This window comes from Boleophthalmus pectinirostris, unplaced genomic scaffold (genome assembly GCF_026225935.1).
Source record: "Boleophthalmus pectinirostris isolate CB_2022bp ecotype Guang Dong unplaced genomic scaffold, ASM2622593v1 HiC_scaffold_6, whole genome shotgun sequence".
NCBI classification, from domain to species: Eukaryota; Metazoa; Chordata; class Actinopteri; order Gobiiformes; family Gobiidae; genus Boleophthalmus; species Boleophthalmus pectinirostris.
Window position 1 is genome coordinate 30,235,063 of NW_026571447.1, and position 25,792 is coordinate 30,260,854.

At 40.2% G+C, this 25,792-nt stretch overlaps 1 protein-coding gene across 1 annotated transcript; it reads right to left on the reverse strand.

The window, feature by feature from the left end:
• Positions 1-9,446: 9,446 nt before the first annotated feature.
• On the reverse strand, positions 9,447-25,063 carry rasip1 (Ras interacting protein 1). The gene is made up of 16 exons (XM_055164265.1): positions 24,930-25,063; positions 22,160-22,281; positions 21,010-21,461; positions 19,278-19,535; positions 18,312-18,553; positions 17,879-18,040; positions 17,030-17,234; positions 16,633-16,931; positions 16,400-16,561; positions 15,724-15,764; positions 15,091-15,245; positions 14,520-14,632; positions 13,250-13,532; positions 12,256-12,419; positions 11,821-11,962; positions 9,447-11,125 (listed from the first exon to the last, which is right to left on the reverse strand). Exons 1-16 carry the CDS (start codon positions 24,990-24,992, stop codon positions 10,947-10,949), a joined length of 3,042 nt encoding a protein of 1,013 aa, XP_055020240.1. The 5' UTR covers positions 24,993-25,063; the 3' UTR covers positions 9,447-10,946.
• Positions 25,064-25,792: the final 729 nt, after the last annotated feature.

Sequence of the window (25,792 nt, forward strand, 5' to 3'; positions counted from 1 at the left end):
GCACTTCCAATAAAATATTTTGTTGTTTTTACCCGCAAGCGTTCTCGTGTAAACAGGCCCTTAAAAGTGGGAGTAAACACCTAAACTCCAGCAAAACCACATTTCAAAGAGAGCGGCTGTACCTGTGCAGTACCTGGAAGACCGCGTGAGGGGGGAGGAGGGGCGGGGTCTGGGGGTATAAGGAAGTGTAAGTGGCCTATCAGGTAAGTTATCCACATTTATTTCAAACTCCACTTCTGCAGCCAGGTCTTACGTGTAATCAGGAATATCTGTAATTAAAAAGTCCTCAGTGATGTCACATAGTACTTGAAATTGCAGTGGTCACAGAAGGCAGAGCGCACTAAATTTTTGACTATATTTTTGATCGGAAAGCTGCAAAGTTATCTAGTTTGCCGGACTAGGAAAAGTACATGACACTATTAAAACATCATATACACATTTTCATAGGAAAAAGTTTTTTGGTGTTTTGTTTAGTTTGACTCAAAATACTCAAACTGTTTTTTAAAATTAAGATTCAAAGGTCCTATATTACAAATTTGACTCTTGTGAGCTTTAAGCCATGCTAGAATGTTGTTACTTTGTCAAAAACATACCTTGAGTTGTGTTTTCTTTCATACATGTTTGAGTAATCCTTTACCTCCTTTATGGGTCTGCCCATATGTCAAAAACTCAAAATGGTCTGTTCCACCTTGTGATGTCATGCATTCATTTTCAATTTAACAGCTCCTTTTACCCTATAGTTGAGTAGAAATTGGAAATTCCAGGGCTGAAATCATCCAAATGATTCTAGTGAAGATGTATGGATTTTAAAAACTCAGTGGAGCACTTCCTGTATTACCATATGACATCACAAGGTGGAAGAGAGTGCTTTCTGTTTGAGAGAAGAAGTCACCCTAAATATGCAGGATTTGTGTGTTAAACGTATGAATGAAACAAAACACAACTCCAACTATGTTTGTGATGAGGAAACAACATTATACCTTACATTAAAACAGCGTAATATGGGCTCTTTAAAATTCATTTTATTTTTAACTCTTTTTTACAGTATATTGATGATTGGTATTGTTGGTAAGTGCATTTTTACCAGACACTGACACATTTTTGCCCCGTTCTGTTGTCCTCCTTTTTCCTGTGGAGGAGGGCAGGATGTGTTTACAGTGCAGTTCTGCGGATGCCTCTGTATTCAGGTCCTTGGGGCAGATAAGAGAGTGAGAGGGCGTTTGATGCAGATCTAGTTTCTGTTTATGACCCATAGTGAAGTGCCCTTGCCTCTGCCTGTGCTGTGGGTCTGGCCCCAGTCCAGTTTCTCTGTTCTCATCATAAATAACCAAGAATCAAGACGGAAATGAAATTGTAGCCATTAAAACTCCCTGCAGTCTTATCCTCAAATGTAACTCATTCCTTTGGTGTTGCAATCTCAGAATAAACCAGTGCCAATCAGTAAAGTAATATTCAAGGTAGGGCTCGAGAATTCGGGAGAAATATATCTCTTTGGATTTTTTTGACCATTGCAATTGGGATTAGATTTAAAGGTACACCATGTAACTTTTATGCAATACCTTTTTGTCTCCATGGAGTTATTGTTATTGCTTTGCTTGGAATGTTTCATAGTATTAAACTTACCTATTCCCATGGAAACAAGCAGGAGATGCCGCTAAACAGCTACATGATACAAGGATCCAGTGCATTTCTGAACATGTTTGTACTAGTATATAGAAGTATAAACTACACGGTTATATTTTGTTGTTACAGTGCAGAGGACCATAGGTAATTTAATTAATGGCTTTCATGTTTGCTTATTGTGAAACACCTAAAATTGCTATTTCACTTTGATTGTGATTGAACTTGCAGCCCAAGATGAGGCCCCGTTCATAGTGCAGACTCAGGTGGAGATGCCTGGGCAGAACAGTGTGAAGAACTTGACTTTGCTGTGGTTGTACCGGATCTTCTACTGTTTATATCCCTTTGATAACAAATAGTTCTTTTAAGGAGCCTTCTGTGTGCTTACATTGGCTTTTTGACCCTGCAGAAAAGGCTGAGCTCAGACAGATGAGGGTGTGTGAGTCTGAGGTGAGACAAAAAGAGGGGACTCTGTTTTCAAAGCAACCTGAAGTCTGTTGGACTGACAGGCGAGGTGGAGCCGGGGCAGAGGGAGGGGAGTGTGTGCTTGTGTTTGTGTGTATGTTTTCCATCACCACTGGACATATACAGTATATGAGCATGTAGGCTTATATATAGTGTCTGCAGGGCTGTCCCTGTGCAGTTTGACAGGGTTCACTCTGGGAGCAGGCCTCGGGGAAGACCCCTAAACACCACAGACCCTCCGGAGCAGAGCTTTTCAGGTCTGCTCCCTTCACCTCCATGTCTCAGCTCTGTGGATGGCAGGAACCCAAAGAGTATCCCTGACACTAATATGGAAAAAAGCCTGTTTGGAGCGAATATAGGGGCAAATATTATTCTTCCTGAGCGTAACCACGGCGAGCACCTCTGACCTGGCAGTGAAAGTGCTGAAACAAAAAGCCCAAAGACTTTTTCTGCTCCATCAAAGAGAGCTACATTAAATAAACAGGGCCATCAGATTACCAGGCTGAGCGCGGCGCGCCGGCCGCCCTGCTCCATGTGCTCTGGGGGAGTTAAGTGTGGGGTCCGCTCAGTCAACACCATGACGCAAAATGGAACAAGCTTCTGACAGAAGCCCTGCGCTGTGGAATAAGGCCCCTGCCCACAGCCCCAAGCCCCCTGGACAGAGGGAAACATATCAGGCTATATTAGACTCCGGAGGAAAAGGTGAACTACAACATTAGGCACAGGAACCATTAGTTCTGACTTTGAATCACTGGACCTGTTCCAACATGCACCCTGTCTGTGTGTGTGTGCTGTGTGTAAAATGTAAAAACATATAACCAATAATATTTTATTACTGATGTTTATTATGAAGCCTCTGGTTCTGAGCACATAGGGCAGGGGGCGCTGCAGCAGTTGACAGGAGTTTAGCTGCATGTCCCTCAGAGCTGACCTCACAGGGCTCCTTTATACCTGTGTGTGTTTGTGTGTATTTGTGTGCGTTTTACATTTAGAATGACGTAACCAGGGGAAACAGACCTGCCTCTTGAGAAAGCCGTGGAGAGGTTTCTCTAGCCTTTAGCTCACCTCACTGAGGCTGAGCTGTCTCCCCACAGCCTTCTCTGCACACTGTGTCTGTGTGTGTCTGTGTATATGTATGTGTGTGCGTGTATGTGCGTGTGTGTGTGCGTGTGTTTGTCTGTGTGCGGCTCTGGGCATTCCTCTGACCTTTCCTCTGGACTGTGGCTCACTCCTGCCGCCTTCCTGCCCCGGAGACTGCACCACCAGCACCAGCTCTGTGGACTCTCCACTGTCAGCTCAGAAATAATGATTTCAGATTTTCATAAACTCACTCTTCATCCTGAGGCCATGAATGAAACAGTATCTGGAAAACCTGATGACACGATATTTCAGCTGATTCATGAAACCAAAGAGAAATGTTATAATAAAATAATTTACAATATGTCCTGAGTAAAAAGATCTTAACTTTTCAAAAGCAGAAGAATCAAGTTAAACATTCTATGTAATGGTGTAACAGTGGTTCAGGTCGGGGGTTCAACTTTGTGTCAAGCCCAGTGGGTTTATACTGTCCTTGGACAAGACACCAATCTAGCATGTGGTGTGTGAAGAGTGTTAGTCTGAGAGGCTGTTGGGTGCAGATTGGCAGCCATGTCTTTGTCTGTCAACTCCAGGGCAGCAGCTGAAAGAACAATGTAATGTCCACAGCCACCACTATGACCAGTTCAGATTAAAGATGCACTTTCTAACTTTTGTGGTGGAGTCCTCTCCTGGCTCTCTCCATGGGTATGCTGTTGCTTATTATTTATTGTCTGGAATATTCCACAGTATGCCAGTAAACTTACAATTATACATTTATTCAATACAGTACATTGGAAAACATGCATGAGGATATTTTATTGCGAGCCTCTTCACAGATCTGACTTGTATCTTGGCCTGGTGTCATCATCACCTGCTTCTCTTGGTGAAATCTGTACTGTAAAACATACCAGGCACAGCCATCTCCATGGATATAAGCAGGTGACTAGAAAACATATATAATTTTATCATCTTTATATACAGTAGATGTTTTTTGCAGTGTGTTATCTCTGTATTTTTCCCGTTGTGACGTAGAAGCTGGATCCCCTGTGCAGCCCCGGGGCCCTCACAGGTAAAGTGGTCCCAGATCACAGATAGACACTGAGCAGCTTGTAACAGTTAAGTGAAGTCTGAGAGCCGTGAGCGCTTTTTGCCTCTGAAAACGACTCCAACAATGAGCTCTATCACTGTGGTCTCTACATTACAGCTCTGCCCGCTCCTGTTCTGCTTTTTCTTTTCATCCCTCGCTCCTCTCCTCCTCTGACTCAGCTGTTTTTGTAGGAAACTCCGTCGCTTTGAAGAGAGGAGAATCTTTCATTACTCAACAGCGGGAGAGGCAGAGATGATAGGGGGAAGAGAAGAAGTGGCCCATTGTCCTGCACTCTCCTTCGGCTTCGGTGGTAATTGTGTCGGGTAATTACAGAGAGGCAGAGGCAGGTGTGGAGCGCGCACCTGGGGACACGAAGACGGTGAGCGCCGGCGCTGGAAACACGGAGAAAGTGTTCGTATCTGTATCAGTATCAGTGAATCATGGGAGTCGGTCTTTATTTTTCCAACACCAATGAAGCTAAAGAGGTTGCTGTAAACTGAAAAAATGGAAAAGTAAAGTTATTATAATAAAACATTTCATACAATTCATATTTAATTGTATGTAAAGTATTATTATATTTACCTTTCATACATTTTTCAGTACAACTCAAAATTATTCAGTACTTTGAAGATAAGACTACAAATATCTTTAAACATTGCTATAGAAAAAAAGGATATGTTATTAAATTGATAGATCATTTTTCTATGCAAGTCTATATTATTTTTTATTTTAACATACCTAGATTTTGACACAACTTTACAAAGATGAGTGGATCTATCTTCCTGATTTCAGTGGATGTGATCGACAGGCGGGTTAACCAATCAGAGAGACGGATGCGCTGTTAGAGTCAAAAACAATGGCTGTTTAAGCGTGAAAAATAGAAACACAACAACAAGAACATAAAGGACTGAAAAACAACATGGATTTTTCTCATAATCAACTACCAAAGCACCAAACTATTACTTACCTCGAGTAAAATAAGTTATACATTTCAGGCTCTATGGTCGATTCTAGTAGCCTTTCACTTCGTAGAAATTGTCTGACCTCGCAGTGTTAGAATTCATTCGCTTGACGGTAGACGGGTACTTTTTTCTTTTAAACAATTGCTGCTATTTGGTTGTGGCGTATGTAATGTGTCACTAACGGGGCTAACTGGTATATTAAGCTTTTCCCAAATCCCATAGGAAGAAGGGCAATAACGTCTTTCTCCTTGATAAAATTCACCAAACATTCTCTTTGTTCCGGCTTTAAATCCTCGATCTCTGGAATCGTTGACAACACTGAATATATGGCTTTTCGCTGATTGGCTGGTGCCTGAACTTGCACTTCCGGAGTTTTTGCGAACCATTTAGTGTATTTTGATTCCTGACCTAGTTGCTGAAGAGAAATGAAACTGAGCGGAGGCAATAGGTGGCGCCAGCCTGGCTACGATTCCAGGTGCTTCTGGATTTGAACAGAATGCTGGTCAGGCTGTTTACAAGACATAATGCAATAAATCTAGCTTTGATGAGGCTAACCATGTAAAACCAAAGGCCTTATGACCCCCTTAAACTACTCACGTTTTGGTCTTGACCCACTAGTTTTTACTCACTCTAATATTCTTTTTTACAAAGCATGTGTCATTGACGGAGCCCCCATAGAGCTGCTCGTGTGTCACTAGCTTAGTAAAGTCCTCAGACACTGGTCACTGTCTGAATGACAACATGAACCTACACAGTCTGGGCCCCATCTGCTTTAAATTATACTGCATCTGTATGGCTTTACTGGAAATACAATAACATCTCACTCTCACTCATTCACCACAATGAATTCATAATGAGACTGATTACAATCACTTAATTGATAAATCTGACCGCTTGGTTCATCTTCCAGTGAATCACAGGCTATAAATAGATTTCTTATTGCATGTTTGGGGTCTCATGTTACGCTATGTTATGTAGTCTGCAGACAAGTGTGATGATGTAAGAAGGGTTTAACATGAGATCTATTTTTTTTAGCTGTTACCGTAAAAGAATTCAACTGGGAAACTGACCGGAAGAAAGGAAGCCATTTGGCCAGAGTCCAGATGAGATCTTTGAGTTTGGAGACGTCACAGAGCTTCTGAAAACAAAGGTGGAGCTCAGTTGTTTAATAAAAGTGTCTGGCTACTGAGACACTGGTCTGACTGTATCACCTGTTGACCTACTGCTGGCTACTATCCATGGGGTTTTGTAAGATGAGAAAGTAGGATTGTTGTCATCACAGAAATTATACCTCTTGAATGGGAAAAAGGTCAAAATGTTGCTCATAAAAGGAAAATGGAATCCATGAATACTACAATATGAATATATATATATATATATATATATATATATATATATATATATATATATATATATATATATATATATATATATATATATATATATATATATATATATATATCGAATAATCATTTTTTTCTTAATTTAAGTTTAGTTACATTTTATTTATTTATTTACTTATTTAAAGTTTACATGTATGTAATAAACTTATCTATCTTAGGTATATTCAATTACTCTTATTACATATCTGACCTGTAACTGACCTGGTTGCATCAACTGCTTATCTTCTTCTTCTTATCTTAATAGAAATGTTTAATGCCATATTGTGGAACCTTCTGGGCAGGTGGGAGATGAAATAACATAGTGCCTCCGCTCAATTTAATTTCTCTCCAGCGACTAGGTCAGGAATCAGAATACACTAGATGGTTTGAAAGAACCCCAGAAGTTGTAGACTACACATTGGCCAATCAATGAAGAACATGATGAAGCCATGATGTCAAACTCAAGTGCCTGTCTGGGTCCCTTTTGTGGTACAGCACAACAGTAAACAAATCAGTCGAGGTGGATGTAGATGAAGCCATACATTCTGTGTTGGCAACAATTCCCGAGATCAAGGGAATATAATAATATAATAATATACCATTTAGTCCCGTTAGTGCCGCATTACATACATCATGACCAAATAGCAGCGATTGGTTAAAAAAAAAAGTACCTGCGTACCGCTGAGTGAACGAATCTTAATGCTGTGAGAAACCAGCAAATCCAACTAGATGGTGGACCTTTGACTAGAAAAGTTACATAGTGGGCATTTAATTTGAGTTTGTTTTTACTTGTTCAGATGTATTTTGTTAATAGCCTTAGTTCAGTACATTACGTCTTATTTCAAGCATATTTATTAAACTAATTTGCCAATAGGTAAAACAATGTCCTCACCCCAATGTGACTGTGTCCTTAAATCTTATTGGTAATTCAATATAATGTAGTCAAACCACAGGTTATTACTAAAATTCAAGTTATTTTGCACTGTGTCGTCTGGCTTTGTGATTAAACTGTATGCCAATGTGTAAGGTGGGGGCACAGAGGGCAGATGGTGCAGATTGGCAGCCTCACTACCCCAAGGCAGCTGTGGCTTCAGAAATATCTTCCCAACCTCAAATATAGTGACTGAAAAATGCTATGTAACACACTTTGATTGGTTCTATATAAATCAAAATCTTTATTATCATTATGACTTTATGAGCTGCCAACATGCGCTGTCTGTTTATCTAGCCTACTGCGTTGTTCAAATAAAATTCGGTAATCCAGTCACTGTGTGTATACCACTTGAAACTGGTGTCACTTCCACTAAAGGGAAATTAAAATCTCCCATGGGCCCTTAACTCACCATCTTAACCTTTGCATTAGCTTACCTTAGTTAAAGGTAGTGTGTGTGTGGTCCAAACTGCCTCATTTGTGTCCTGAGTCATTAACCTTTGTGAAGTGCTGCCATTATTACAGGAAATGAGAGCGTGTTATAGGAGCAGATGACAGTGCACTGGTGTGATTGCATCTTTAGTCAGGTACCAGAGCTGCGCAGTCTTGAGTTACATTTATTTGAGTAACTTTAAAGGAAATAATTATTCTTGGAGTCGTTTTCAGACTGCAGCCCTGTTTGAGTAATCACTTGAGCACTTACTGGTCTAAAAGTTTTGGTTAAAATGTAGAAAATACTGAGACTAAGTTTGATCTGGACTAGACCTAAACTAAACCTGGACTAAACCTTCTTCTTGTTTTTATCGGATTCAGGTATTCTTAGAAGATTGCTACTGTGGGGTTGCCTCTTCATAGATCTGACCTAGACGTTGCCCAGTGACGCCACCCGCTTTTCTCCATTTTAGACAAAGCAACATCTCCACCATGGCAACAAGCAGCTTTAACTAACCACAACCACTAACATGCAAAAGTAGTTTCTTTAAAAATAGTTAGTCCTTCAGTAACATTTACTTGAGTATCTTTTTATAAAATAATATAATATTTAGTTTGACGTAACAGTACTGGAGATGTAACGATATCCCAATTTTTCGGTACGATTTTTTCACGATATGCATCTCATGGTACGATGCTTATTGTGGTATTTTGTAGAAGCTAACAGAATTGTGAATACACTACTTTTTCCTTTAAAATGCCTTGACAAGACTTTTGTTCTGTCATAAACCTAAGAATTAAGATCTAAAAGTGCTTAATAAGTAATTTCATCATGTAAATTGGATTGAAATAGAGCAGAGGATCATGGGCTGTGTAGTTCCCTCTGTTTTTTATTTAGCTATTGCTTCACCAAAACAGTGAATTTAAGCAAAGAAACTTGTAATTCGATATATATTGTGATGACCCACGATATTACTGAGAGACTTGACGAAACAATATCACGATATTTCAGTTATTGTTACATCTCTAAACAGTACTCTTACTTTTTGTGAGTAAGTCTATTATAGACAAAACCTCATGTTGACCATATAAATAATTTGAACATCTGTCCTTGAAAATAACAGATTTTGTGCATTATTTAAGGTTTTCTCCTCACAATTAAATCAACTTTAAATTACAAATCAAATGTTCCGTCTAGACTCTCGAGTAGTAGTTTCCCTAAATACTTTTTTATTGTTACTTGAGTCATTTTATGAATCAATACTTCTACTTGAGTAATATTATTCTAGTAGTAGCGTTACTTGAGCACAATTTTAATCCACTCTATCCACCTCTGCTCTTTACCTGCAGACTAATAATTTACAATCAGAGAGGACTGAGAGCTGCACTGCCCCCTAGTGGATCATTAGTGATTGAAACGAGGCCAGTGCCAAACCCCAGGGGCCTGTCTGTGGGAAATAGACTCGTCAAACATTACACGGAAACTCTGGGTCTTTTACATTGAAACTTTATTAAAAACAAGCTGTTAAACCCAAGCACAGAAGCCAAGTCAAACAGGCCCGTAAAGCATTACACAACATAGACAAATACACTGGTTTCACTCAAGTAATATCTGGGAGAAATACCAGATGCAATATACTTCAAATTTGTAATGTCTCACTATAAATGAAATGATATGCAAAATTCAAAGACTATTTATTATCTCCATAACAAATGACTGCTAAGTGTGACTTCACCAGCCCAAATGTCCCACAGTCCCACAGTAAAACAACACAAATGGGACTTTTAAACACATATCAAGGGGTAGAAACAGTTGCTTAAAGCTAAAAATATCAGTAGGAGTATTGATTTGCCCAATAAAATATATTGTTTAATGTTGGAGGGATGTCTTGTCTGGCCTGGGAATGTCTTGGGGTCCCCCTGGAGGACCTGGAGGAAGTGTCCAGGCTGAAGGAAGTCTGGGAGTCCCCAATTTCCCGGCCTCGGATAAGTAAAAGAAAATGGATGGATGGAGGTGCAATATGTAACCTTTCATGTAGAGGGACTGCCACCTGCTTTTCTCGATGGAAATGTTATTTATTTGTCTGGAATGTTTCACCATAATGCATTAAACAGTTCTTTCTCACGGTAGACGTGCAGGTGATCACTAAGTCAACAGGTTACAGGTGAGATCTGCGGAGACGGTGAGTAAGAATGGGTGTTTTGCATGCCAGGAAAGCAATAAAACACCTCTGTTCTAGACAAAGCAATAACACTTCCATGGAGACAATCAGTTTTGCACCTTTGTTTGTGTTTGAATATTATCTAACAAAAAATCTGAGAGTTTACGGTAGTTATTGGTGCAACAGCTTATTCTTTGGAGCAGATTCAAATCTTCCAAAATGCCTTTGTAGTGACGAGGCTGGAATTCCACTGGACCCGGAAATAGAGTTATGGCGTCACCACTTAACTGCCCCACAGGTTGCGTTCACGATCCAAGAATTTGATGCTGTCATAATCATCAAGGGTGCAATATAAGTCTATGTGGTAGATGGCTATTTTTGAAGAAAACGTCCTCACTGGAAAATCCACAAACTTGCACAAACAAAAAAAACCTGTAACTAAATCTGGACTAGACTAAACCAGGACTAGAACATGAATCAAGTCTACATCACACCGAGACCAAATGTGTGAATGAACCTTTAATAACTTCACATACTTTTATATATTGAAATATTTTCTGGTGCCTTTGCCACTATATTAAAAGTACTGAAGCCTTTGAAAATTGTGCTCGTTTTAGTTATCTTGATAGAACCATTAATCACAAGGATGTTAACCGTAACCAGATCAAAACATCTGATAGCTTTCTGACCTGCCCTCCACCTCATTTTTAAACAATGTGTTCTTTTAACCACTGTCATGTGTAGTGAACGCAACCTATTAACTAACCACCACATGCAGGAGTAGTTTCTTTCAAAAACCTTTAGTCTTGCGTCAGTTCTTGGCGTCGCTCACAGCCTGGTTCTCTGATTGGCAGGCAGCTCGTCCTGGTCAAGTCCCCACAAGAAGGTGCGGAGCCTGGTGACCTCCTTCTGCAGTTCAGGGCTCGGGATCGGCTGGGACAGGTCCAGTCTGGGAGTCTCATTTGGGAGGATTAAAGGAGGGTGGTCCAGGAAGCTCTCAAAGATGTCTGACACAAAACAGAAACAATGACGACAGTTAAAGCTGCTTGTTTGATCTGTACTGCAGAAAAATATTCATAATGGGCTTTAAGTGGTGAAAGAATTGGATTTGCTATTAACTATTATGCAATCCTTTGAAAAATGAAATACCCTACAGGAAAATGTCTTGTCACCAAAAACCATGGATACATTCATTTTGGAAATATGTCTGTATTGTTTTTGATTAATTTGTTTCGATCATTTTATTTTCTCATTTCTGGTCAAATTACTCTCAGAGGGAATATGAAAATTGCTTAAACTTAAGGAGGGTGTATTATGCAATCAACTTTTTGAGCTTTCTACCCTGCCATAACGTTGTTCACGCATCAAAAACATGCCTGAAGTGGCTTTAAACATCATCCATACATGTTTGAGTAATATAGTGATCTCTCCTAGGCCCTTTTCAAACACACCTTATGGTTAACAGTTTGATTCTGTCCAATGCTCAGCCCACAAGCCCACACAGCAATTTTCCATAATATGTTGCAAATATAGCATGTCAAAACAATAAAAGGTAACATGGTGATCTAAATATGTTATGTGTTTCCATACAAGTGTAAGACCGTCTCTTTAATAATTCAACTTGAAAGGCATAAAAAAATATGGCTCTTCATGTATACCAATAAGTCATGTACTGGAGCTGTTACATATTTATTTGTGTTACCTCCGCTGAGATCGGTGCCTGGAGGTGGGGCCCAGGAGGATGGAGGTGCCCGCGTTGGACCCAGTTTGTAGTGGGTGAGGAGGTGATGGAGCTGGGCTGGGCTCAACAAGGCGTGGTCCTCCTGCAGGCTGCTCCAGGACGACTACAGAACAATATCGTGTTATGTTCACAATAATTAATAAAAATAATAATTACGTCTGTAGGCTGTTTTAACTTGATGACATTTGCGAGTGTTTATAGATCATTTTGCTTGATGTAAGAAAATGGAAATAGAAATGGCTCTCAAGTCCAATTTTAGTTGTTTCCAGATTTAGTTTAGTTTGGTTAAAGTGAGAATTCTGAATCCAAGTCATTTAAAACTAGCTCTTTTCATCTTTTGCAGTGCATCAGTCTGAGAAAGAATGAGAAATGCTGCGGTGTAGACGGTGCACTGACCTGGATGAGTCTGGTTTTGGGAATGCACAGGAAGTTGACTATGACAGACAGTTTCTTCATGAACTCAGAGGCAATATCTCCTAATCCTGCTCCCTGGAGCCAGTCCAACACCAGATCCAGGTTAGTCCGGATCTGAACAGCTCTGGACCATGAGAACAGACCATCTGAAACACACATTGCATCATTATATACTTTACATTTTACGAAGAGCCACAATATTAACTGTAAAGGACAATTTTGATTAAGTATAGATCTTTTTGGCCACTGAAAAGCTTTATAGTGTAGTTTATTTAGTTAATCAGACAGTCCATAGTTTACATTAACCTTGATTGTAGCACTAGAGCTAATTTCCACCTGTAGTCCCTGGGCAGGCTGATGTTATAGTTCATAAAATCAATTTTCTGTAACATTATTCACATCCAGTTCTCTCAGCGGCATAAAATGGTCTGTATCCTCAGTTCAGTTCACTCACTCCAGAACTTCACACCCTCTCCAGACCACACACACACATCAGTCCACATTATGGGAGCAGTTTTGGTTTGAGAGGAGCCATTGTTTCACCAGGCGTGACAATGTGCCATAGTTGTTACATGTAGTCAGCTCTGTGTTGCAGTATTTCTCAAACTGTGGTATGTACCATATTTGGTGGGTACAATCCCCATAGTTCAAATATTTGCAGAATTTAGAGTCGATTGAATCCACATTTGGGTTTGTTCTTGTTTAGTAGAATAATTGTGTAGTCCTGTTTTAGACCTGGTTTAGATCTGGTGGCACTTGGAATATTTTCTTTTTCGCATTGAGTGGTTCTTCACTCAATGGGGGCAAGTTATAACCATAGCCAAGCTGTCTGGGGCTGGGCTGACTGATGTGGCTGCCAACTTGCCCCAAGTTTGGAAATCTGGTTTTGAAAAGTCAAAGATGGAGCGCAATTGCAAATTTGTATTTTGTTTTTAATTTGGGTTTAGTTTATTTTTTTCAGCTTGTATTTTGTTACCTCTCTCCAACAGCGTGTTGAGTAGCGAGGTGTTGGTGAAGAAGAAGAGGTAGCCAAATGTTTGGGAGGTGAGAGGAGGCGACAGACAGGCTTCTCTGGAGAGCAAGAGGGAGCAGCGGTAAACCTCCACCAGACCTGCCACTCTGGGAGGTAAGGCCGAAACATCGTCCACGTCCCTCTTCTCCTCTCCCTCTGCTCCTGCTCCTCCATCCTTCTCTTTGTCCTTGTCTTCACTGGAGAACGGGTTTGTGTCCAAAAGAGCAGGGAGCAGAGAGTACAGTGTCTGTGAGGAAAAAGAAGAGGCATGGTTCATTTATTTTTTTGCAAATAATATTCTGGTGCAATATGAGGTTCAAAATAGCAATATTTAAATGATGTCTGTGTAATCGTACAGATAGGTTCCATGTCCAGTTTACACAATTCAGCTTTCCAGCTTTTCTGCTAACATCTAAATCAGGGGTTTCCAACCTGTAGCTCGCCAAGGGATTTCTGAATTGCACATATTGTGCTGAATACTTCAAATTTGACTGATTAAATGCCTATTTCCTTTGTAAATTTATACTTTTTATGCCTAAATTTGTACACTGATAACTGGATAATGGGTTATGTTTTATAGACATATAACTGTACCTCATCTTCGGCTAACCATGGCTGGGAACCAACTACCAACCTTTAATTTATGGGTGAACACGACCACTGAGATGCACCCATGCCAAATTCTCTAAATAAATCTTGCAAAAAGTGCACTAAGTAACTTTTTAGGTGGAGAATCTGCCACCTGCTTGTCTCTGTGAAGATGTTATTGCTTTGCCTGGAAAGTTCCACAGTGCAGCATTAAAAGTATCAAGCAGGCAACTTACGGGCCTGATCTGTAGAGAGTCAACCCTGGTCACTGTCAGAATGCATGTTTTTCAGGTAGTTCTTCAATAACATTTCCATGAGACAGGCAGGTATTGGACCTCCCAATATTGGGGTAATGTTATATTGGAAATGTCACATAGTGCATCTTTAAAACAAGACAAAACTGCTGCATTCACATTTGCCCTGGCTGGGTCCTGGCTTGATCCAGTTTAGACTGTAGACTTGGTCTTAATTTTCATGTGGTGCATGTGCAAGTATGACCATAGCCATGTTGAAACCAGTGAAGTAAAAATAGGAATCTAGACCTACCACCACCTAAATGTATCCAAATGACACAAGACAAACATTCACAATCCAAGCCACTTTTAACACAGTGGTCCCAGTGTTTCTATTTAGGGAGTGTTTTCACCTTAGTGAGATGATACACACACTGCTGAAAGGTGTGCATAATGACATCATCCAGCTGCGCCAGGGCCTCCGAGCAGGTGTCCATGTCAGCCGTCAAAACAGGGTCGCCCGGGGCTACGGAGAGGCACCCATTAAGACAGATTAAAGACCAAACGCAAGCTCTAATTTTTATGTTGGCTGCACTTCTGTATTACATAGATTACAAGGGAAAGGTAATTCTTTTTTTAGTCAGCAGTTTCTTTTATTATTTTCTAACAACTCCGTGCATTCAGGTATATATTACACAAGAAGAATTGTTGCCATGGTGACCTATAGTAAGGGCTATTCAGTTTCAAGCAGCCTTTTTTTTTTTTTACTTTTTTGTATTCCTGCTTTAGCTAATGTCATTGTTTTCTACAAAAAAACTTTATTAACATTCATTTTTGACAAATAAGTAACATAATTATCAGTGGATGTGCCCATATACTGTATAAGCATGCAAGTGTACTGTAATCCTGCATAAACTACAGAGCAGTGCAGCAATTATACCCTGTTTGTTCTCCTGTGTTTTATACATAATTTATGGTTCAAACCTTCAAACTCCCACTCCTTGTCCATGGTTTCCACTTTGACCTGGAAGAAGTTCAGGAGCTCAGTGGCGTTGGACATCCAGAACATTAGAGGCCGGAGATCCGAGGAGAGGGCCTGCACACTGGGCATGCTGATCTCTGTCTCCTGCTCTGTGGAACTGAGTGAAGAAACCAAAATGTAGCAAAAATATAATGCATATTACTGCAAAAACTAATATCTATATAAATTAAAGTTACTTGAATTAAGAACATTTTATCTTGAGTAGATTTAACCTGACAAGTAAAAATATCTATAATCTCTGCTGCATGTATTTTTCTGGAAATGTTATTGCTTTGCCTGGAATGTTCCACAGAGGGGCATTAAACTTATCATGCATTCTTACAGTAAGCATGATCATTTCTCCACACAGCTGGTGTGGAGAAATGACTCAGCCTGGTGGTGTCACCTGCTTTTCTCCATGGAGATAGATAAGTTTAATGCCATACTGTGGAACATTCTGAACAAAGCAATGATGTTTCAGTGGAGACCAGATATATATTCTTAATCCATGTAGTTTTACCTTATAATTTACTTGTTGCAGTAAACATATATATATTTTTTTTCATTTCACAAATATGAATGAAAAGTGCTCTTACTTTTGCGTGGGATGCTTATCCCCAAATTCCTTGATGTTATCCTGTGAAGAGAGTTGGACACAGAAGAGAGGGTTGTGGGGGCGGAGGGGAGCAGAGTCTCGCCCTGCAGCCAGGACAATTACAGCACATTTTCCAGCAGCAGGGAAGTGACATCAACTCATCCCCTCTGCTGTCTACAACACTGGGCCACAACATGGGCCACAATGAACAAATACTAAGTGGTCATATTTATATAGTGTTTTCTACCTTCAAGGTACTCAAAGTATCACTCACCCATTCACACACATTCATCAGAGTTAAGTGTCTTGCTCAAGGACACAACAACAGCATTCATCTGTGGGAGCTCAGATCGAACCGCCAACCTCTGGATCAATGGATCTGACCTCTCTGCCAACAATGTTTACATCCAGAGCGGATTTCGAATTGCTGACCTTTAGCTCAGAGATCACTTTAACTAAGCTACTGCCACGCTGTCCACAACACTGGACCACAATGAAGAGCGGCTGTACGGCATTGGACCACACAACACTGCGCCACAGTGAAGACTCATGTCTGTTTGTTTTTCTGACTGGACCTGGAGATCTTCATATGTCTGCCTTCAATTATCCTCACACATTAGTCAGTACCCAAGCCAGTTACCCAAACACTCTTTATTCTTAGTGTGTCTTTCACTTACCCACACGATTTCTTTAATCAGATTAGCTGCTTTTAGTAGTATTTGTGGTGTGAGGGCAGGGTCCAAGTGTTTTGAAGCATGATCAATCATGATTGACAGCAAATATGCAGGAGCTAAAGGCCCACCCCCCGAGTCTGGAGAAGAATTTTTGGAGATGATTTCCTGAAACAAAAGTCAACATTTATGAGTTGTTCCCAAACAAGAGGAGGAATATTGCATGATATTATTGTTACTTGTAACAGGGTGTCCGCATGACGAGGGTGGAATTTCAAAATGGCCTCACTTGACCCGAGGTACTGCCTTAGGGCCTCCTGTCGATCCACCAGACCTGAGGGGCAGCAGGTGGAGGTGGCATCGCTCTGCCAGGGCAGAGTCAGAGCTAGGGGGGGAGCCGGAGACACTCGAGGGTCCCGGTATAAGAAGAGGAAATGCTCCCCAACACCAATGACATCTCCTGGCTTTAGTACGGTCTCCCTGTACACACACACCCCGTTGTGCGTGACGGCTCCTCCTCTGAAGGGCCTCATCAAAGCTAGGAGGAGCAGAACAACATCAGGTCTATGTTTAGCGTGTTATGTTTTACCGTGTATCAGTTTATCGCCCTAAACATCTTCTGTGTGTTTACTGCACCTTGTCCAGAGGGCGCTTCGGGGACAGCCGAGTCTCTGCGGATCAACAAATGTCGAGCCAAAAGATCTGGAGCCGACAAAAATGTGTCAACCTTCAGAGGCCTCTTCCCCTTCTTCTCCCTCTCTCTGTCCTTCTCTCTCTCCTTGAGCGTTGGCTTCCTCCCAAAAACATGCATGTGTCCTGTCATGATGTACAACACAAAGTCCTGCAGAAGACAGGGAGGTCTGTTATCTTGGACTGTTATGGTTTAAATGAATCTCTCTCTCATCTGAAGATGATACGTTCAGCAGAAGCAGATGATAAGGAATGAAGTGTGCCACAGTTTGAAACAATAGACGTTGTGATGTTACTGTGAGAACCGCACACAGAGGACGTGTGTTTTGTAGAGGCAGGTTGTTGAGGCTTTTTGTCGCTATGACGATGTTTATGCGGGATGCAGAAAGGGAGAGGTTAGCGCAGGGATGGAAAGGCTGATGGTATGCTGCGATTACAGACATGCAGGTCTGATGTCATCTGGGTGTGTGGACCTACACTCAAATCTGCTCAGACAAATTGACTGTTAGACATAAATGCTACTGTATGTGCAAGCATATGTTCTGTACATAGGTCAGTGTTTCCCACCATTTTTTCAGTTTCATGACTTCACCCTGAGGAGCTGCTTTAAAATATGTTTACTCTTGTGAACTTCTGTTTTGGGTTATACTTTTGTGACCTTCTCTCACTTTGATCTGTGGTAAATGTGGTAATAATAGAGTCAGCTATTTAAACTGGCGGCCCTGTTAGTGCACTACTGCCTTACAAACTGCTTCTTGAGATTCGGAGAAGTCCCTTGTTGTAATGCCAGGTTACCTTGCTCTGATCGTAGCCTTGTAGGAGCAAGAAGTACGGTCGGTCGGTCGGAGGGAGGATCAGACTCTGGGACATCACTTCCAGGTCACAGGTGGAGTAGTCCTTCTCTTCTTCTGCAGTCTGATGAGTCCATCCAACTTTGGCTTCAGGTCTGGGTCTGATCTGTAATTATCAGTTTTAATAGATCATTAAAAGGCTTCTGTCTTGTTACACAGTAAAAATAAAATTCCTAGAGGAGTTAAAATTACTTATTTTTTGTTAACTTGAACCTAAATATCTTGAAACCAGTGAAATTTTCTTTGATGCATAATTCATTAAACCCAAACGTCTCAAAACTATTCAAACCAGATTAATACTCTTAATTCAAATCATTTTAAGTGAGATTGGATACACCACTTTTACAGGATAGTCTCTCACATGTATGGCTCCTTACCTCTCCTGGCTGTGGGCTGATCATGCTCACTATATTCTTCCTGTCCGGCCCCTCTGAACTGTTGTTGTTCGTGCGGTTGTTTGTCCCGCGCTGGTCGTTGCTCACGTGGTTTCCTTGGCGACGGCTCCGGCTCAGGTTCATGTCACTGATGCTTCTTCTCAGTTCTGTGTTTCTTCCTCGATGGCCCCGCTCCTCCTCGGGACCCCCTCCTGACGCCATTCTGCTACGGCGCCAGCGAACACCTAAAAACACAGAATACACATGGTAAAGGTATAATCGCACACACATTTATTATTCAATATTAGGGTCGTACAGTCTCAGGTGACTCAAAGCCATTTATTAAATCGAAAATATTGCAGTTATTTAGGTACTTGAATGTCCGTGGCAAATTAGCGCTGCATGATTTTGGAAAAAAAGAAAAAAAATCTGAAATGTACTGCAATTGTGATTTGCAATATATGTTTAAAGGATAGGTTTCCATTCAGAGAGCAAACCAATCCAGGAGTATTAACATTTGAGAGTAGACTGAAATCTGATAAATTGTACTGATGAACTAACGCAAAAATCTCATGCATTTCAGAACATGTTTGTAGAGGTCTAAATTACAGGTACAACAAGATACTTCTATAAAAAGACAGAATGTTTTGTTCTATTATCTAAGTAATTGTAGCCTTTGTGATTTGATAATTGCTATTTCATTGATGATTAATTGTGCAGACAGTGTCTTTTTATAGACAATTTGTTACGCCTGCAGTTTAGACATCTATAAACTCCAAAATGCATTGGATTCTTGCATCTATTAAAAAATTTATACTGTGGTTTTCTCTCAAATGTTAATGATTTTGGGGTGTGTTTAAAACATGCACTGTGAACTAAGTCTTGATTTGAAAACATGAATCTCTCATCTATTGGCAACACTCAGAAAGATTGTGCAGGCTTAATCAATATCTTTAGTCTTAAACCAACCTTCCCTCTCTCCTTCCCTCTCCCTCTCTCTTTCCCGCTCTCTCTCTTCTCTCTCGTAGTCATCTCTTCTGTGTATTTCAAAGCGCCGTTCGAATCCGTCTTTGGGTCTCCACATGTCCACTAGGAGCAGGGGACATTCCCACGGGGCCACACATCTGCGACACTCCGTCTCCCATTTGAACGCTCCATCTGGCTGCTGCACGGGCTTTCCAATGACATCACACAACAGGAAGTCCTCTGGGCTGTACTTCTGAAGAACTACAAGGAAACAAGGAGAGAAAAAGCAGAACAAACAGAAACGAAATACTGAATGGTTTATGTATTAAATTATATTATTCCAATGGCAGTTAGAAGTAGGAATGTTACAATATTCCGCAATCGGGAAATGTCAGTATTGCAAAAGTACAATAACAACAATGTTAAAAGGAATGAACCAGAACTATGCAATATCCATACTTACATAATACAAAAATAGACCTTTAACCATCTATAATATACTATTAAAGTCATTTATGAGACTGGCCAAAAAATAACTAACTTTCATTTATATTAGATCACCATTCCTTTAGTACTGGGGTATCCAAACTTTTTTCCCCACAGGGCCGAATATAGAAACACATTCCAAGAAGAGGGCCATAGACCAGTGATCAATACAGTGAGTTTTTAAGATGGTGCATTTCACATATTTTTGAAAGAGCCACTTTACCTTTAATAAGGTTGTGAACTTCAGTTTTAAGTCTGTATCATAATGTAACATGATGTTATTGAGGTTATAGGGGTAGTAGAAATACTTACATTTGCCATTAAAAGTGCTGTCTGTGATCAATCACAAACTCAGCAGGAAGCCTGAGGGCCAACAGAAACTGGTCTAGTTTGGACACCTCGGCTCTTATGTGACTAGAAAGAAGTTAAAAGTTGCAGTATTGTTACTTTTCTGGTTGTTATTGCTCTGCCTTGATGTTCACTCATCTGTCTTCATGGAAACAAGTAAATTACACCACTATAGGTCAAGTTACAGGTCAGATCTTTGGAAAGGCAACCTCGTTCACAGCAAGAATGCTGCAATTAAAATGAACAGAAACTGGACTAAGACTGTTCCAGGTGAAGCAGTAGAATCTCAAACACATGGCGAACCCTCAAACAGAAAGGTTACTGGTACATAGTTCCTAGTACATAGCACCTTTAATGTGTCATTAGGGTTCTAGTGTTACTTTTTCTATTGTGGCCATAAAGCCTGATCAGGTCTCAGAAGCAGGGCTGGGCCTGATGAGTACTTGGATGGGAGAACACTAGGAAAATCAGGTGCCACAGTGGGGCACCAGTGGCAAAAACTGCTGTTGTGTCCTTAGGCAAGGCACTTCACCTCCATTGCTAAGTATGAATGTGGTGTGTGTGAATGTTAGTGGTGGTTGGAGGGGCCGATGGCGCAGATTGTTAGCCTCATTTCCATCGGTGTGTCCCAGGGCAGCTGTGGCTACAGTAGTAGCTTACCACCACCAAGTCTGGAGTGAATGAATAATGAACTGTAAAGTGCTTTGGGTATCTTGAAAGGCGCTATATAAATACAATGATTAATTAATTAATTAATAACTTTTTAGGAGTATACATTCACTTGAAATTACTATTATACTGCTTTATTGTGACCTGTATTTTTCATGATTAATCATCTAATCTCGACATTCCTAGATGTGGAATATACAGTATATTGGATAAAAAATTCCTCTTCCCATACCTGTGTCCTCTGTCTCCTCCCTCTCTCTCTCCGTGTAGCGTGTAATGACCTGACAGATGAGCTGCCGAGCTGTAGAGTTAACACTGGCCAGCAGGGAGCGGTAGTTAGCCCCACTGGAAAGCGCATCACCATAGATCTTTATTAGCCCAGGGGCAGAAGAAGACCCGGGGGGCAGGTAGTGATGTGACGAGGGGGCAGCAGAGTGCGCCCAGACCTCCCTCTCTCTCTCACCCACTGCCTTGTCCCGGTCACTGTTAGAGCGCCCCCGCAGGAAGAGGTGAGAAAGACGCTTCGCCCGAGACTGGGGAGCGGCGGGACGAGGGCGGAGGAAGGCGGGCGACGGAGAGGGCGATGGGGTGGGGGAAGCCAGGGAGGGGGTGGAGTTTGAGAGGGAGGAGGAGGGGGCAGAGGGGGCTTCGTGGAGGGAGGCTGCGTCAGAGCTGGTGGTAGATCTGGGAACAGAAGAGGGGCAGAGAGAAAAAGAGGAAGAGGGCAGTCAGCTGTGAGTTATGTCTATGTCTAAAAAGCACAAACAACAAAGTCTAAAATAACACAGGATTCAGATTGCAGGAAATGCGACAGTGGAAGTAATGACATCAGTGCATCCTATGACATGGGACTGACTTTTCAAATCAATCTGCAACGCACATCAGTGTTTATGCAGAGGTGCAATTACAGTAAAACTTTAACAAAACAACTTAAAAAAAATAAAATAAATAAACAGCATTGCATAAGCACACACAAAAAAGCCTTCTACTGATTTCTTTTTATAGTATAAATAGTATTGTATAAATGTATTGTATCAAACTTAAAGGTGCACTGTATGGCTTTTCAGGGGGCTTTTGTTCCACAGTACAGTATTAAACTTCATGGAGACAAGCAGGTAACACAACCAGGACAAGTTACAGGTCAGATACGTGGAGTCGCAATCCTGCTCATAAAAAGACAGCATGTTTTTCCTAAGATACTTTCAGGAAGCTCTTGAATTTGAATTGAATGAAAAGAAGATATAACTTTAAAGCCATAAAGCAATAACATCTCCATAGAGACAAGCATGTGGTGGTATCATAGTGCACCTTAATAGCATTTGTCAAATCAGTTTCATGCATAAGTGTATGGGACTGACTGTATTTTAAATCTTTAGACTCACCTGACAGAGACAGCACTGGGCCAACGACGTCCTAACTTTGCAAAGTGTTTTCGAGGGGAGTTGATCCACAAACCGACAGGGAAATGGAGCTTCCTGGCACGGGGACTACCAGACCCCTCCATCTGACATGAGAGGAAAAAATATATAAACTGTTTTGTCATAATACATACATAACCATGACTCAAACAAAGTAACAATACAATGATATCGTGAAATTTAAAGGAAACAACTTGTAAAGAGTGCAACCTAATCCCAAAAATATATGTCGCAAATTCTACAGACACTGGATGGACATTATGGGATAATCTTAATAGCAATAATCAGATTAAAGTATTGTCATCCATCAAAAATTGTTCTATAAATGTCTTGTTTGAGATCCAAGTATCACACAAACAGTCTTGGGACACAAAACTGCAGATTGGTAAATCGTCACATTTTTATATAGTGCTTTTCCACCTTCGAGGCACTCAAATCGCTTTACATCAAGGAACTCACTCATTCAGCAGTGTACGCAGACACTGGGGGTGAATAGGTTAAGTGTCTTGCCCAAGGACACAATGGCAGCATTCATCTGTGGGAGCTGGAATCACACCAGCAAAGTCAGTGGATTTGACCACTCAACCAATCATATTCATGTCAAGAGCAGGATTTAAACTACCAACCTTCGGATTTTTGGACAAACACTCTACCAACTGAGCTACAGTCACCACTTATTGTTTTTTTTTTTTTTTATTCTTTTCTGCTGAAAGGTCAGGTACCCTCTTGTATCCATGGAGAAGTTATCACTTTAAACGGAGATGTGCGAACTGAATTGCCCTTTGGGATTAATAAAGTTGTTGATTAATTGATTGATTGATGGATCTATCTTGCATTTATTTCATTTCAAGTGTTTTTATTGCACTTTGTGAGCAGGGGCACCTCTCCACACATCTGACCTGTAACTTGGCCTAATGGTGTCACCTGCTTGTTTCCATGGAGATGGATAAGCTAAATGACATACTGTGGAACATTCAAGGACCAGAAAAGTCACATCATGTACCTCCTTTAAACATGCTTTTTGTAACTTTTCTGATGGACTGTCACCACCTGCTTTTCTCCATGGAGATGTTATTGCTTTGTCTGAAATGTTTCACAATATGGCATTAAAACTTTCTAACATCTAGGTATTTTTGAGTAGTAAAAGCACCTGTCATGGAGTAAATGTAAAGGAGATCTGTTTAATGTCATATTGTGGAACATTTGGAAACAGAACATTGACATCTCCATTGAAACAAGAACGTGACGGACCCCCAAACTGAAAATTTACATAGTGCGCCTTTAATTAAGCATTTTCAGCTAATTTTTGTCACAATACACACAATTTTGTAACTTTGCTTTTCTTTTTATATCTCAGTACAGTGCTCCTCATTGTATTGCTTTACATTGCTTTCTCATAATGCAGATGTGCACACAATTCTTACAATAAAACAATAGAATGATGTCACAAAATCAACAGGAAATAACACTGTCAACACTGAAGCTAACCGAGAGTATCCTAATCCTAAAAATATATTGTTCGTGTTCCAGGTTTTCAAACAGGAAGTCTCTGGTCCAGCTGTTGAAAATGGAATTACCCCGAACTTTGCCTGGGCAAGTCTTCCATGAAAAAAAGTACAATCCTTTATGCTTGGTTGGACTGTATTTTGTTACCACTTAATAATAATAATTACTCACACTTCCACTATATTACATTACACTGTTAAAAATGTTAAATAAAATTGTATTACAAGATAAAAATAGTATATATAGGTGAAAAAAGACATTGGAAATCACACAATAAACAAACAGAGCAAAAGTTTAGTATTTGAATATATATTTTAACTTACCCAGTCTTTTCTTCTGCTTTGTATAGTCTTTTATAATGATCCGTAACCAGACGAATTCCACATACGCTTAAATTAATCCCTTTATATACCGCATTTCTTGTTTTTCATAGTTATATCCCATTTTATGTCACTCCGTGCCTTGATAAAACTAAAAATTAAACTTGAAATCTGTAACTGAATGAGTGCTGCTCCCTCCAGCTTTCCCTAACTTTTCTGGTCTATAGATAGAGAAACGGGCCCATTGTTCTTAGTGACAGAATTTCCTTCCTTTGTAGTGGACAACACCTATATCCTGACTGAGAAAGAGAGAGAGGGATAGACTGGTTTAATGCCACGTTAAATGTTTGAAACTATTTTTAAGTTGGGGCGCATTATAAACTAAACAAGCTATTCTTAAATTAAACGCAAAGTGCTTACATTATTTTAGTTTTATCATTATTATTAATTGCTGTAAGTAAAAGTATGTAGTTACAGGCGTAAAGTTTCATTTGCAAGTCAAAAATACACTGTGTAATTTATGGAGATATAGAGCCTGTGTCCATGAAGATGGCATGTTCCGCAATATGGCATTAAACGTCTAACCTGCATTTAGTCAAGTACAGGTATGTCCAAAACACCTGTAAAAATGTGCATTCTTACTGTTCGCGCGCTCCAGTCCCCACAGATCTGACCTTTAACTTGGATTAATGGCTTCCCCTACTGGTCTCCATGGAGATAATTGAACTTAATGTCACATTGTGGAGCATTCTAGATATGTAAAGTAATATCATCTCCATGGAGACAGATTGGTGGCGTGAACCTCCACCACAAAGGTTACATAGAGCATCTTTAAGTTCAGTAAAGTTATGGATTTTACAGGAAAGAGAAAGAAGGAAGCCCACTGAGAGACAGGAAACACCAGACACCTGTGATCTTTGACATTGTCCTCGACAGGAAGATGCAGAGAAAGGACCTCCTGTGTCCCACATCAGGGAATACGTCCAGAGCAAAACCACATTTCTGCGCCTGGTACGTCACAGTCCAGTAGGCCCTGTCCTGACTGAGAGAGGAAAAACATATTACGACCTTTTATAGGCATCTCAGTCTTAACATTTCACTCAAGTAATAGGGATTTTTTATATACATATTCTTTACCGTCATATTAAAAAATAAATTTCTTAAATAGGCATATGACTGATCCAACAGAATTTCAAAAACTATAATTAATATTACTATATTTTCATAATCTTTGTGAGAATGGATTACAGACGGATAGGTTTAGGATTCACTGAGTAAAGATACTGAGTAAAATACAAAAATGTTTTATTACTGGGGATGTTTCAGTTGCATTAAAAGGCTAGAAAAACATGTCCTTACAATGAAGTGGTCTTGCTTCTCCACAAACTTGACTCTTTTTTGGCCTGAAAGAAAGCATCTGTCTGCTTGTCTCAGAAATTTATACAACAGATAATACTTCCTGCAACTGTACAACAACTGTCTGTTATCTGTTGCATAAGGGTGTATGCAATAGATAACCCTATGTCCTGTCAATCATTATCTCATTGTTGCACTGTCTTCCTATGACCTCTTGTATACAGCTGAGATTTTATAATTTATTACTTATTTTTCTATTTTATTTTGACTTGTACATTTACATGTATATAATTATGTCTTATTTGACACCTGTCTCTTGCTATCTTTTTTGCTACTTATTTAGAATTTCTTATTATCATTTATATTTTTTACTCTTTGTTATTATATTAAATTTAATGAGTGAGCTACTGTGTCC

Excerpts from the sequence above, each read along its gene's own strand:
- rasip1 (XM_055164265.1), bottom strand. The coding sequence starts at position 24,992 with ATGTGGGACACAGGAGGTCCTTTCTCTGCATCTTCCTGTCGAGGACAA. Across the intron at positions 11,963-12,255 it reads CCAAAACCAGACTCATCCAG|TCGTCCTGGAGCAGCCTGCA; the intron begins GTCAGTGCACCG and ends ATTGTTCTGTAG. Across the intron at positions 11,126-11,820 it reads AGGCACCGATCTCAGCGGAG|ACATCTTTGAGAGCTTCCTG; the intron begins GTAACACAAATA and ends GTTTTGTGTCAG.